The sequence below is a fragment of the Rhinoderma darwinii genome, chromosome 3, assembly GCF_050947455.1.
Source record: "Rhinoderma darwinii isolate aRhiDar2 chromosome 3, aRhiDar2.hap1, whole genome shotgun sequence".
NCBI classification, from domain to species: domain Eukaryota; kingdom Metazoa; phylum Chordata; class Amphibia; order Anura; family Rhinodermatidae; genus Rhinoderma; species Rhinoderma darwinii.
Genome location: NC_134689.1, coordinates 375,736,429 through 375,750,556, shown reverse-complemented (window position 1 = coordinate 375,750,556; position 14,128 = coordinate 375,736,429). Strand labels below are relative to the sequence as shown.

At 41.5% G+C, this 14,128-nt stretch overlaps 1 protein-coding gene across 1 annotated transcript in view; it reads left to right on the top strand.

Annotated features, from left to right (window-relative positions):
* LOC142750513 (patatin-like phospholipase domain-containing protein 6) overlaps positions 1-12,526 on the top strand; it is an 84,967-nt gene extending 72,441 nt beyond the window's left edge. Inside the window, exons 28-43 of the mRNA XM_075859516.1 lie at positions 590-665; positions 2,801-2,911; positions 2,999-3,062; positions 3,235-3,403; positions 3,720-3,902; positions 4,297-4,415; positions 4,667-4,823; positions 5,077-5,193; positions 5,271-5,340; positions 5,420-5,536; positions 5,616-5,764; positions 6,520-6,672; positions 7,708-7,824; positions 7,943-8,069; positions 11,522-11,583; positions 11,672-12,526. Coding sequence (XP_075715631.1) covers positions 590-665; positions 2,801-2,911; positions 2,999-3,062; positions 3,235-3,403; positions 3,720-3,902; positions 4,297-4,415; positions 4,667-4,823; positions 5,077-5,193; positions 5,271-5,340; positions 5,420-5,536; positions 5,616-5,764; positions 6,520-6,672; positions 7,708-7,824; positions 7,943-8,069; positions 11,522-11,583; positions 11,672-11,728 — 1,848 coding nt within the window. The 3' untranslated portion in view covers positions 11,729-12,526. The remainder of the gene's footprint in view (positions 1-589; positions 666-2,800; positions 2,912-2,998; positions 3,063-3,234; positions 3,404-3,719; positions 3,903-4,296; positions 4,416-4,666; positions 4,824-5,076; positions 5,194-5,270; positions 5,341-5,419; positions 5,537-5,615; positions 5,765-6,519; positions 6,673-7,707; positions 7,825-7,942; positions 8,070-11,521; positions 11,584-11,671) is intronic.
* Positions 12,527-14,128: the final 1,602 nt, after the last annotated feature.

Genomic DNA, 14,128 nt, shown 5'->3' with positions numbered 1-14,128 from the left:
CCCCCTACACTAATCCCCTTACCAAATAAGTTTACTCCTTCCCTAATTTCCTTACCCAATTGTCTTACACCTACCTTCAGGTCCAGCCATCCCCTATTGTTCCTTTACCTCCCCCTTAGACTACCTGACACCGCAAGCCATGTGGCCAGCTCCATTTTGGACAAAGCAAAAAAACAAACAAACCCTTAAGCTGCATTATTCCTATTCCTACCAAACTATCTAAGGTACCCTACTACAACCCTTTTCTTCCTGGGGGCCACATGGCACTCCTTATGGGCATTTTTCCCATTCGTCACTCTTTGTGTTTAAATTAGAGAGTCCAGGGACATAACAATAGGGGGTGCAGAGGTGAAACTTGCACCCGAGCCCTAGTGCCTGACTGGGTCCAATGACCACTCTGCCACATAATAAGACACCAGTATTATAAATGGCACATGGGAGGTGGTACAGATTTTGCACTGGGTCCCAGGAGCTTCAAGTTCCGTTTTAAGGAGAAACTCAGTGACCAATTAAGAAGTAGTGATAATTAGGAAGCTGGAGTGCGATTATTAGCAGTATCTTCACATCTATTTGTAAATTATCTCTGCAGGTGGTGACCAGACTAATTCATATTTTAAGCCACAATATCCTAGGAAATTTACAGCAACCACAAGGTGATCTCGCTGGTAAGATTTTTGTTTTTATTGGGGCTAGTGGGAGAAACTAGTAGTATTAGCCCTTTAGCTGATCGCTGAGGATCCCTGCAGCAGGGGCACCCTGTGATCATTTTTGATTGACCCTTTTTTCAAAAAGGAATGAACAAAACGTAACAACCCCTGCCAAAACTAGATTTAAAAATGTTTATTGCAATCGGTGACCAATCTAGTACTGCTCAGATCTTTCGTTGGATAATAGCCAATTGAGTTGTGAATAAAATTATTATAAAAAAAACAATACAAAGAATTCTGAACAGGATTGACCATTGACTGAGAATCAACAGTCTGAGTAATGTGTCTAAAGGCACTAGTTTCCTCCTTTCATAAGTAGCTATGTATGGGGACGAGCACTCGCTACTCTGATCGCTCGTCCCCATAAATTAATATCATGTCGGCAGCATGTCTCCCTGCTTACACAGGAAGATGTGCTGCTGGCTACGATGATATTTTTCATTTTTAAAATTATATGAGGAGCAGATTAACGAGCGTTTTCTCGTTCATCTGCTGATCGCTGCCCTGTTTACACGGGGCAATTATCGGCAACGAGCGTTATATGAATGAGGATTTGCCCGTTAATTGGCCCGTGTAAAAGGACCTTTATAGTAAACTACTGTTAATACTAACACACATAATAAATACATGAAAATCATCAACTAGAATTTAGCCATATTTCCCTTTAAATAATAAGGGCTCTTTATTTAAAATGTCTCATTGTTAAAGAGGTTTTCCAACTGTCAACTTTGATCACCTATCCAACCACTGGGACACTCACAAATCTTTAACATGGAGGACCCCAATCCCCTGACCCTCCCAACCAGGATGGCCATGGTGAGGAAGAGTTGGAGTGGTGGCCAAAAATGCCTTCCTACACTCCATACAACTCTAAGGCCAGGATCACACACACTGTTTTGATGCAGTTTTTGGGTCATACTTCTTAGCTAAATCCAAAAGTGGATCCAACAGGAAGGAAAGACTAATATAAAGAAAAGACTGATGTATCTCCTTTCTTTCACTCCTGTGTTTGGTTAAAAAAATCTGTGCCAAAAACGGCATCAAAAGTGTGTGTGTGATCCTGGCCCAAAGGAGGTTCAGAAAACAGCTTAGCATGCTCACTTGGCTCTGTTGGTACCTCCCATAAGGTTATGCGTTAGCACAATACCTATCTTGTATTTAGAAATGTTGTATATAAGCTCTATATTGAGGCTATTTGCTTAGTCACTTATTGTTTCTCATAATAATGAAACTTGAAATTAAAGGGGTTATCTGATCAAAGACATCCCCTTTAATATGAGTCTGGCTCCAGAGTCCACCGACTGCTTATTACCCCTGCAGTGGCCTCTATAGGGGAATTATAGAATTGCATTCAGCCATTAAAATTAATTACATTACATTGATGGAGCATGTCTCTTAGAATGAAAGCTTGTTAATGGCTCTGCTTTGGTTCATGAAGTGGGGACGGCCCTCTATGATGTCCATATGCCTTAATAGGGCATATGGAAAGCGGATGTTGAATTGAAACCACCCCATTAACTACGTAAGGGTTTAAAAGGAAGGCACTGAAAAGCATTATCGCATATAGAGGTAGAAGTTGCTTGGAAGCTAGAAAATATATCTAGTTAGAGGATCTGTCCTCTCTCCTGGCATGTCTGTTTAAGTAACTAATTGTATTCCTCATAAAATTACAACTCTGGAGCTTATTTTCTTTGAACTATGCATTGTGCTATTCCTCTGTTATTCCTCCTAGAAACTTAAGAATAAATTGACATATGGGCGTTACCGTTCCCATTGTCAAGGGGTGTGTCTCTACACAGTTTGATACTGTCAGTATTGATTGGTCTGTGTCAGGCTAAGTAGGAACACACCCCCAACTGGTAACAACCTGTCTCAATTTATTCATAATTTCTAGGAGGAAAAACAGAGGAACAGAACAAAATAACGTTGTAAGAAAAGATGCTCTAGAATTGTTATTTCATGGGGACTACAGCTATTTACTAAAACCGACATGTCAGGAGAGGTGACGGGTCCTTTTTAAGGTTGAAAGAACACTTTGAGAATGTAGAGATAAAAGACATTCCCTTTTATTCTCCTTTATTTTTCCTTCTTAGATCCTGGTAATGTTGCCAACAATTTCTGTACCATATGTGTGTTACCTTGTAGCAGCAATGTCCCTCTTACTGCATTTACCCTGGAGCTCAAACATGCAATGAATGCCATAGGTAAGTTTTCCAGGAGAGTGGTTTATAGGACTACTCTCCTGAGTGACAGTCATAAGACTTAATAGATTAATGATCTGCCTTTTTCAGGACCAACTCTGGTTCTTACAAGTGACATCATCAGGGTGCGACTTGGAGCCTATGCCTTAGAAAGGTTTGTGAGGCCCCTTTCCATGCAATGTCCAGCTTGGTTTAAACATTGTGTATATAAAGTGCTGGCTTGTTGGTGCAAAACACTACTTTGTATTATCAGGATGGATGCTTGCTTGGTGAAGGTGAAATAATAAGATATGTTTGGCTATATCGACTTTATAATTTTTCTGCAGCACCCATGAATGTCAACTGTCTACATGGCTAGCTCAACAAGAAGACCTTCACCGTGTTGTCCTGTACCAAACTGAGTTTTCACTTACACCATGGACAATACGCTGCATCCGTCAGGCTGACTGTATTTTAGTAGTGGGATTAGGAGAAGAAGAGCCAACACTGGGCGAGGTGAGGGAGTAACATGGTTCATTTGACCAGTGTTTAAACCATAGAGATAAATATGTTTCCATGACAGAACATTTCCCGCTCTCTGTCTGGTTGTTAAAATAGTTTTTGAACCATTTTTTCCATTATATATATTTTAATATCCAAATTATGGAATCCATTGCATCTTCTTTAAGGCTTAATGCCAAGGTTTCCAAGCAGTGGTAGATCCACCTCTTCAGTATAATTGTATAACTGGGTGGATTTGGGGTTTAGCTGTCCATATTCCATGTTTAATTCCCTTCTGTGTTAAATCCTATTGTTTATTGTCACTCTCTAGCTAGAAAAGTTCCTTGAGAATTCTCCTGTTAGAGCCCTCAAACAACTTGTTCTACTCCACCGGATGGATGGTCCTTCTCCTTCAGGAACAGCAGAATGGCTGAAACTGAGGACCTGGGTTTCAGGACATTTTCATATTCGAGGTCCAAAGACGGTGTTCGCAAAGAGACCACCACACAGAATGGTAACTTTAAAATTGTTCCGGAAAACAGTGTCTACATGGTTTTAACAAAAATAGTAGAGTTGGACCTCCATAGAATTTACTGTTAATGGTCACTATTATTCACTGATTCGAGAATGGTAGACTATATTGGTTATATTACAGGGCTGTGGTTACATTCTACTAATAACTAGTTATATATTATTTTTTTGTAAGGCATACTGTCGCACAAATAAGGTCACGTTCTGAAATGTTACCTGAAAAGATCCGTTTGTTTGTTTTTTATTTGAAAGCTTGGCGATATTTACACTTCCTATTGGTTTTCTATGTTATATCAGTGAGGTTTGACGGCCTTGAGGACATATAAAAAGCATATTAAGACTTTTAAGTTTTACCAATTTACCTATCTTTTTACCAGCTGGAATTTTACTCCAGAATCTTGAAGAAAGAAGGTGACCGTCATAGTGACTTCCCACGACTTGCTCGAACTCTAACGGGAAACGCAATTGCTTTAGTATTAGGCGGTGGTGGAGCCAGGTTAGTGGAATCAGTCTAGGTCCATTTTATTATTGCTTTGTACGTGTTTCTGTTATCTAGTCCTCAAGAAACCCTTAAGGCCATGTTTGGGGAATTTATCATAGAATACCTGAGACAATTACCAACTACATTTTTACAATCATGGAAATCACTAAAGTAAAACCTGTTGAGGTTCTTAGAAGATTGGAATCAAAAGACATTGCTTTATAATGTTTGGGTTTACATTATTATAATGTTACTCTTGTGTACAGAGGGTTCGCTCATGTAGGGATCATTAAGGCCTTAGAAGAGGCAGGCATTCCGGTGGACATGGTCGGAGGAACTTCCATGGGGGCCTTGGTTGGTAGTCTATACGCTGAAGAACTTGATGGCAGTAAAACTAAAGAAAGAACCAGCAAATGGGCAGAGGTAAGCCTTGTTAGTGCTCTCAACCTAGCGATATTTTACTGTCTTCATTGTTTCATACCTCATGAAAATAGTACTAGGAGGTGAAATCCTCAGCTATGTTGCAATGTTATCTTGCTCATCACTATGTACCAGATGGAAATTCTCAGCCCATGAAGGGACAAAAGCAACATATGGTCATCTGACATTCATACATTTTTTTTTATTATGTTTTAGCTGTATGTTATATGTACTTGTTATTCTCTTTATACTCCAGATGATGTCCTCTCTGCCAAGGACAGCTCTTGATCTCACCTACCCAATCACGTCCCTGTTATCAGGATCTAGGTTCAACACAACCTTGATTCACCTCTTTGGGCAGCGGCAAATCCAAGTGAAGTATTTGTGGTTTTGATTTGATTTACAAGTACGTTTTGGTGTCCTGCCTCTCACATATTCTTTCTATCCTAGGACCTGTGGCTACCATTTTTCTGTATCACAACAGATATTAGTAGTTCTTCAATGAGGGTTCACCGAGAAGGTAAGAAATGGTCCTACCATATGTTGTACTTTATAATTAATAGAAACCAGAAGATATGGGTATGGTTATTCTTCCGTAGGCATACTGTGGCGTTACATTCGAGCAACTACCTCCTACATGCCATATCTTCCTCCTCTCTGCGACCCAGTGGATGATCACCTTTTATTAGATGGGTGCTATGTCAATAATCTTCCAGGTAGGAATGGAAAAAGAATATTAAAAAGTTGTATTTGTCTTTTTTACTTCTTTCAACTTCTCATTTTTTCTGATTCTAGCGGATGTGGCTCGTTCTATGGGGGCACGTACAGTTCTTGCAGTTGATGTTGGTCAGCAGGAAGAATGGAATACATATAATTATGGAGACAGTCTGTCTGGCTGGTGGCTACTCTGGAATCGTATAAACCCTTGGGGCACAAAAGTCAAGGTACCTTATTATTGTAGAGCCACCGGTTCCATATGATAGAATTTGAGAGATGTTCTTACAAAACCATAAAAACAAGACAAGCACCACCTAAAAAACTAAAGTACCATGCATAATCAGCCACTCTAAACCAAGAATAATTTCAATAACTAACATCCATAGGACCAACCTTATGATGATGGATTTAGGGACATCATGCATAGAGCATTTAATAATCCAGAAAATGTAGGAGTTAGAATAATCTGGTACCTGAATATTTATATTTTTGTTTTTTACTAAATTAATCGAATAGGTCTAGGCAATGTTGACTACAATTTCTAATGAAGCTTTTACCACTGTCAGCGCCTTTTTAACCACTTTGTAAATGGGGATGACTTTTTCTCCTAATAAGGCATTTGGCAACCACTTCATGCTGTGTTTTTGCCTCCCTCTGGATCAACATGATCGTATTGTGGGTTGGACCTGATGGACCTGTGTCTTTTTATTCAACCTTATCAACTATGTAACTATCTAGGGCATTTAGGCTATTCACAATGGGATCTAAGGATCTCAAAGTGGACTTAAACACCCGTCTGGAAAACCTAGAGTGGCCTACTGTCACCACTTAGGGTCTGTTTGTTAAATAATTCTCCATGTTGAAGCAAGACATCAAAACAATACAGATGTTAATTTTGCCATGGCTGACCAGTAGTCACTTTTGTTTGGACAAAACCCAAATTTTCTTTGCATTATATTTTCTCCATCTCTTCTACAACTAGATCCCAGACATGGCAGAGCTTCAATCGCGCCTGTCATATGTCTCTTGTGTGCGGCAGCTCCAGATGGTAAAGCTCAGTGAATACTGTGAGTATCTGTGTCCTCCAGTGCAGCGCTTCACCACGTCAGAATTTCGTCGCTTCCAAGAAGTATATGTAAGTTGGCCAAGAATTGAGACCCTCATTTTTACTAGAAAGTAGCTGCAGTGGCCATTGTTTACATGCAGTCCTGAAAATTAAGCCCTGCCACATTTGTTAAAGGTATACTATTCACAATAACTTTCAGGACCTCTATGTTAGGTGGTGTATTGATTCCCCTTTCCGCCCCTTCCACCATGGCAATCGCAGAATCAACAACTCTCCCATTAAGAGTTAACCTTTACGTTTTTGTTGACACTCCAATTGTATGCGCAAAAACTTGGTTGAGCATATTCTTAAACAATAGCACAAATCTTGTTAAGAATGAGTGTCTGGTTTCACATTGTTAAATACTTGACAGAAGGACACGTGGACCGTTATTGGACATGTTATCAGTAGATGATCTGATGTGGTCACATTTAAGCCACACAACACTGTTTCCCCAGGCGTGATAAATTATGTGTGTGCGCTATCAGCCTGTACAGAGCTTTAGCAAAAGCAGCCCAAGATGGCGTCTGGGCTGTATATTTCAGCACAAATTATAGATATATGTTTTATGCACAACAAGCCAACAACGTATTCGTTGTCAGATAAACACCCATCTCCTCCACATAGCTTGTTCTTTCCACATTGCCAGATCTTGGCCTGTAAAAACAACATGCCAGTGCCACCTGTAATGGGGGGAAACTCTAGCACAGCCACATCTCAAATATGCTATATTTCCATTGACAGCATTTAAAGGCACAGTACACAAATAATACAATATGACAATACACTGGCTTCATTCTCTAGGTAATATGATTCCCACATCTTACATACTGATCATGGGAGCAGGGATTTTTCTGAACTTATATTTATTAATTCTGATGATGTCATCCCTGTATTGGATAACGTACCCCACCCTTATATTTAGTGCTCCTCTTTAGTATGTCATGCCCCCTCATTGGCTACTTCAGTAAAACATGGTCCCCTATTGTTAGATATGTATTTTTTTCTAATCCTACATAGTTTACTCACCTGCCTTCAGAATCTAATCTAATACCTACTTTTCAGGATATTGGATACGATTACGGTAAGCTTATATTCACAGAGTGGCATCGAGGAGATGTCATTGAGAAGATGCTACAAGACCACACTGCCTCCGAACTAGACCAGCGTCATGAGGGCGGTGTAAGCTATACATCACTATTTAATATCACAGAGTAACACATCACTAAATATATCCAAATAGAGATTGTAGTATAGCCTTGTGATGTCATATATACATATTTGCTCTCCCTGTATGTAGATTGGCATGGTCCCAGGCTTTATGGATCTGGCTGAAATTGTGTCTCGCATTGAACCTACTAGCAGTCGACACATTTACAAAGACCAGAAAATGGCAAATGAGAGAGACCATGAAATGCAATATGCAGGTACCTGCACAGGGGATCATGTATAAAAATATGTATAAGAAATGTGCAGAATTTCCCACTCCTTTCCCCACTCCTTAGTTATATGGTTCCAGCAAGCTGAGATTTGTGCTGCTGTTTGCAGATTTTGTGCACTGAACGACTGGCATATGTTGGTATATCTTCTATTAGTTGTAGAGAATAGCTATTCCATACAGAGGCATCCAGTAAAAAAAAAAAAATTTTTGTATTGCAAAACTTAGGGCCAGTTCACATGGAGTTTTTTGACGCGGAAAACGTGCCAAAAATGCTGCCTATTGATTTCAATGGGAGAAGCGACATGCCTATCTTCGGGCGTTTGCGTCTCTGACCTCCCATTGACATCAATGGGAGGCAGAGAAAGCGTATTTTGTGGTGTTTTTTGCCTGCGGCGCTCAATGGCCACGGGCAAAAAACGCGGCAAGACGGAATTTTGAGGCAGAATTTTCTGCCTGAAAAAAACTCCCTGTGAACATAGCATTTGGGCGGCAGTGGCATACATCAGAGGATTACTTTGTAGGTAAACCTTTGGAGTAGCTGTGAAAGCAGTGTGAATAAACACTTAGAGATACCATCGGAGAGTGAAGAAGGTTGTACACAGCAAAGCAGAGGCGTAGCTAGGTTCTCCAGCACCCGGGGCAAAGATTCAGTTTGGCGTCCCCCCCCCCCAACCTCTTTCCCGACATCTCCTTCCCCCTCGCCATGTTTGTTTTCTCTACTAATCGACGTGTCATTTCTTTTCCACATTTCTTTTTATGTAACTCGAGCATAAAAACATTTGTACATTTTACAAGCAATATAGTTCTATACACAACACCAAAACCAAGCTCAGTACATTTCTGCAGTTTGCCGCTCACATGTTTTCAGCCTCTCACTTTTCCAACATTTCTGCACCTATAAATAAAGATAAAGTTATCATTATACCACACACTACGCCCCTAAATATAATAGCGCCATACACTGCACCTCTAATTATAATAGCACCATACACCGTGTCACACACACACACACACACACACACACACACACACACCCACACACTGTGCCCCCTGTAGATAGTGCCTGCCAGAGCCCCCTGTAGATAGTGCCTGACATAGAACCCCCTGTAGATAGTGCCTGCCATATAGCCCACCCCTGTATATAGTGTCCCACAAATAACTCCCCTTATAGTGCTCTACAGATAGCCCACCCCTGTATATAGCCCCCTGTAGATATAGCCCAGCACTGTATATAGTGCTCCACAGATAACCCACCCCTGTATATAGTGCTCCACAGATAGCCCACCCCTGTATATAGCCCCCTGTAGATATAGCCCAGCCCTGTATATAGTGATCCACATATAGCCCAACCCTGTATATAGCCCCCTGTAGATATAGCCCACCCCTGTATATAGTGCTGTACAGATAGCCCACCCCTGTATATAGCCCACCCCTGTATATAGCCCCCTGTAGATATAGCCCACCCCTGTATATAGCCCCCCTGTAGATCTAGCCTACCCCTGTATATAGTGCTCCACAGATAGCCCACCCCTGTATATAGCCCCCCTGTAGATATAGCCCAGCCCTGTATATAGTGCTCCATGTATAGCCCAACCCTGTATATAGCCCCCTGTAGATATAGCCAACCCCTGTATATAGCCCCCCTGTAGATATAGCCTACCCCTGTATATAGTGCTCCACAGATAGTCCACCCATGTATATAGTGTTTCACAGATAGCCCACCCCTGTATATAGCCCCCTTGTACATATAGTTCACCCCTGTATATAGTGCTCCACTAGAAAGTCCACCCCTGTATATAGTGCTCCACAGATAGCCCACCCCTGTATATACGATATACAGGGGTGGGCTACCTGTGGAGCACTATATACAGGGGTGGGCTATATACAGGGGTGGGCTATATACAGGGGGACTATATTTACAGGGGGACTATATTTACAGGGGGACTATATCTACAGGGGTGGGCTAGATCTACAGGGAGGCTATATACTATATAGCCCCCCCTGTAGCTATAGCCCACCCCTGTATATGGTGCTCCATAGATAGCCCACCCCAGTATATAGCCCCCCCTGCAGATAGACACCCCCCGCAGATAAAGCCCCCTGCGAGTAGATAAAGTCCCCCCGTAGATAAAGTCCCCCCATAGACAAAGTCCCCCCCCCGTAGACAAAGTCCCCCCCCCGTAGACAAAGTCCCCCCCCGTAGACATAGTCCCCCCGCCTTAGACAAAGTCCACCCCCGTAGACAAAGTCCCCCCGTAGACAAAGTCCCCCCCGTAGACAAAGTCCCCCCCGTAGATAAAGTCCCCCCCGTAGATAAAGTCCCCCCCGTAGATAAAGTCCCCCCCGTAGATAAAGTCCCCCCCCCGTAGATAAAGTCCCCCTTGTAGATACAGCCACACACTTCTATTACAATTAAAAAAATAAAAATATTCAAACTCACCTTATTCCCGCTCCCACGTCGTCCGGCAGCCATGGAGACCTGCTCTCTTCTGCGCAGGTCTCCTGGGGGTTGAACACAGCGTCTATGAAAGGCACTGATTGGCTGGGCAGGATGACTTTCCCTGTCAATCAGCGCCTTTCATCGACGGAAGCTTCACTGGTACAAAAGGTACCAGTCGCTTCACTCGTGGAAAGGCGCTGAATGGCCGGGCACGGAACGTGCCAGGTCATTCATTGCTTCTAATTGTCCCTGTGTCCTATAGACACAGGTACAATTATAGTGCAGGAGGAGGTGGTGCTGGCGCCCCCCTCTAAGTTGCGCCCGGGGCACATGCCCCGCCTGCTCCCCCCTAGCTACGCCCCTGCAGCAAAGTACACTGTATTAGAAAGGGAGAAGAGAACCCAGAGTCTGCAGAGGGAAAGATCAGAAGCAGCACCAGTGTAGCACGCATGGACACCACCCACGGACACACACACTATTTGATGTGCTGTGACATATGGACAGATAGTTGATGGCAGAACGTTTTATCCCTCATGATTTTCTTTTTACTCTTTGACATCAATGGGGAAATCAACTCATACCTTACAGCAAGGAATTATTTTGTAGTTGGAGAAGAGATCTCAATTGATAATCTGGTGTGGACGCCACACTTCCAATGAAGTTACAGTGAAACCTTACCAAAAGACCACCTCTTTGAGAAGGCCCCATAGTGGCATAGCTATAGGAGGTACAGAGGTAGTAGACGTACCTGGGCCCTGGTGCCTGAGGGAGCCCAAAGGACCAAAAGCTTCTAGTTATTCCTCTGAGATTACTGATCTTGAATAGATTTTCCTGGGGTGAAATTATCCCATGTAAATTGGATCTCTTTTTTGAGAGGACCACTGCTCTTGGAGACGAGTTTTTACTGCACTTTTGAGTGGTTGTTTAGAACATGATGTGAAATATTTCGTCATGGTGGAACTTTCCATAAGACTCACAAACAATATTTGTTTTTGCAGAGGAATGCCTGCTTAGTGGAGACAAAACCGACCCTAAGTACAGGAGTGAAGCCTGTGAGACAGTGAGTGCTTCCTCATATATGGAGATCTTGTGTAGGTTGTCCATGAATGGTCACCGATTGACTGACCTTTCTCTCTTTTACTCAATAGGATGAAGAGAAGTCATTAAGAATAAAACACGGTTTTGGCTCCAGTCTTCCCCATTGATCAGGGATACATTATTGCTGTGAAGATATAGACATAATACAATGAGGGAGATGTATCAAAACGAGTGCAAAGGAAAAGAAGAGTAGTTGCCCACGGCAACCAATCAGATGCCATCTCTCATTCTTCACTACTACTCCACCATTGCTTGACACTAGTTTTGATACTCCCCAATGAGCGGCCATGAGTTATTGGGCCTCATTTATCAAAGCTTTCTGAATGAAAATAATTGCCCTTAGCAACCGATCACAGAGGAGTCTTTATTTTTTTGTAATTTAAGAAATAGAAGATAAGCTCTAATTGGTTGCTATGGGCAACTAGACTAATTTTTCTGTTGGACAGTTTTAATAAATGCGGCGCATTTTATGTTTAACTTCTGCGATTGTTAAGAATATTTTCCCTAAAAGAAGAAACTATAAGTCATGGTGTCGACTTCTTTTATCTAGCTGTTAAAAATTCTATTCAGTCTTTTTTTAGTTATATTTCTATATTGGAGAGATGAGTGACAACCAATATAGCTGCCATTACTGTCCGCACATGAGATGTCACCCAGCTTTCCTATAGATCGGCCTTTGATCTTTTTGTTCTTCTCTTCGCCATTCACACTCAGCAAATGCAAACATTCTGCTAATTCCTTCTCAGAATCTATATGTAGTTTATCTGAACTCAGAAGACAGTCCTATGACCTAAGAGTTTAGTCCTAACTGTGACATGAGCTCCCATAATGCATTGTTCAAGTCATTAGAATTCTGAATTTAGCTTGTGTTCTGAATGGAGAATAAAACATCATATAAATATAATCAGTACATGATAAATAAAGTAAAGTATTTTCAAATATGTTTAATATTTTCTATAGATTTAAATGGTAAAATGTTATGCAAAGGTGAAATGTTTCTTTAACTAACATTATTTATGTAAATTATATGCTTGTCGGGTTTGCCTTTACTTGATGATATTTGTACTTGCTCCTGAGCTACATAGGGTCTTTTCTCTTCTACTAAGATGGGCTACTAATTTTCAGGGGCTATGCTGTTTATACACATCCGCGCTAAACAGGGTTTCAATAAAATGTGAAAAATAGACAGCGGAATTGCTTTTTTTTTTTTTGGTTATTTTTTTTGTATTAGCTATAGATGTATACGCAAGCAGGGTTTATGGGGTCAAATCTCCCCCCTCTTTGAACATAGACAGGACTGGGTGTCTGGGGTATTCAAGACTGTGGCATGCACACCTTCACAGCCAAAACGTTTTTTTTTTGTTTTTTTGCGCTCCAATGTACAGTGCTGTGCAAATGTTTTGGGAAATTGTGGAGAAATGCTGCAAAGTAAAAATGCTTAAAAAAGAAATAGAAGTGTTAGTTTGTTTTTTTATCAATTAACAAAATGCAAAGTGAATGAACAGAAGGTAAATTTAAATAAAATCAATATTTGTTGTGACCACCCTTTGCATTCAAAACAGCACCAATTCTTCTAGGTAATTCTTTACACAGTTTTTGAAGGAACTCGGCAGGGAGGTTTTTCCAAACATCTTGGAGAGCTAACCACAGATCTTCTGTGGATGTAGGCTTCCTCAAATCCTTCTGTCTCCGTGTTATCCCAGACAGACTCGATGATGTTGAGATTAGGGCTCTGTGGGGGCCATATCATCACTTCCAGGGCTTTTTTACGCTTAAGATAGATCTTAATGATATTGGCTGTTTGTTTGGGGTCGTTGTGCTGCTGAAGAATACATTTTGAGCCAATTAGATGCCTCCCTGATAATATTGCATGATGGATAAGTATCTGCCTGCATTTCTCAGCATTATGGACACCATTAATCCTGATCAAATCCCCAACTCTATTTGCTGAAATGCAGCCCCAGACTTGCAAGGAACCTCCATCATGCTTCACTGTTGCCTGCAGACACATTATCGTACCGCTCTCCAGCCCTTCGGTGAACAAACGGCCTTCTGTTACAGCCAAATATTAAATTTTCAGATTTTGACTCATCAGTCCAGAGCACCTACTGCCATTTTTCTGTAGCCTAGTACCTATGTTTTCGTGCATAGTTGAGTCGCTCAGACTTTTTTTTAATGTCAAAGTTATAGCTTTTTGACAGCAATTTTTCCATGGAGACCACTTCTTGGCAAATTTCTCCGAACAGTAGAAGCGTGTACATGAGTTCCACTGGTTACTGCCAGTTCTGAGCTGATAGCACTGCTGGACATCTTCCAATTTCGAAGGGAAGTAAGAATGATGTGTCTTCTATCTGCTGCACTTAGTTTCCTTGGCCGACCACTGTGTCTACGGTCCTCAACGTTGCCCATTTCTTTGTGCTTCTTCAAAAGATCTTGAACCTCACATCTTGAAACCCTAGTCTGCTTTGAAACCTTTGCCTGGGAGAGATAATGCTGATGCAGTATAA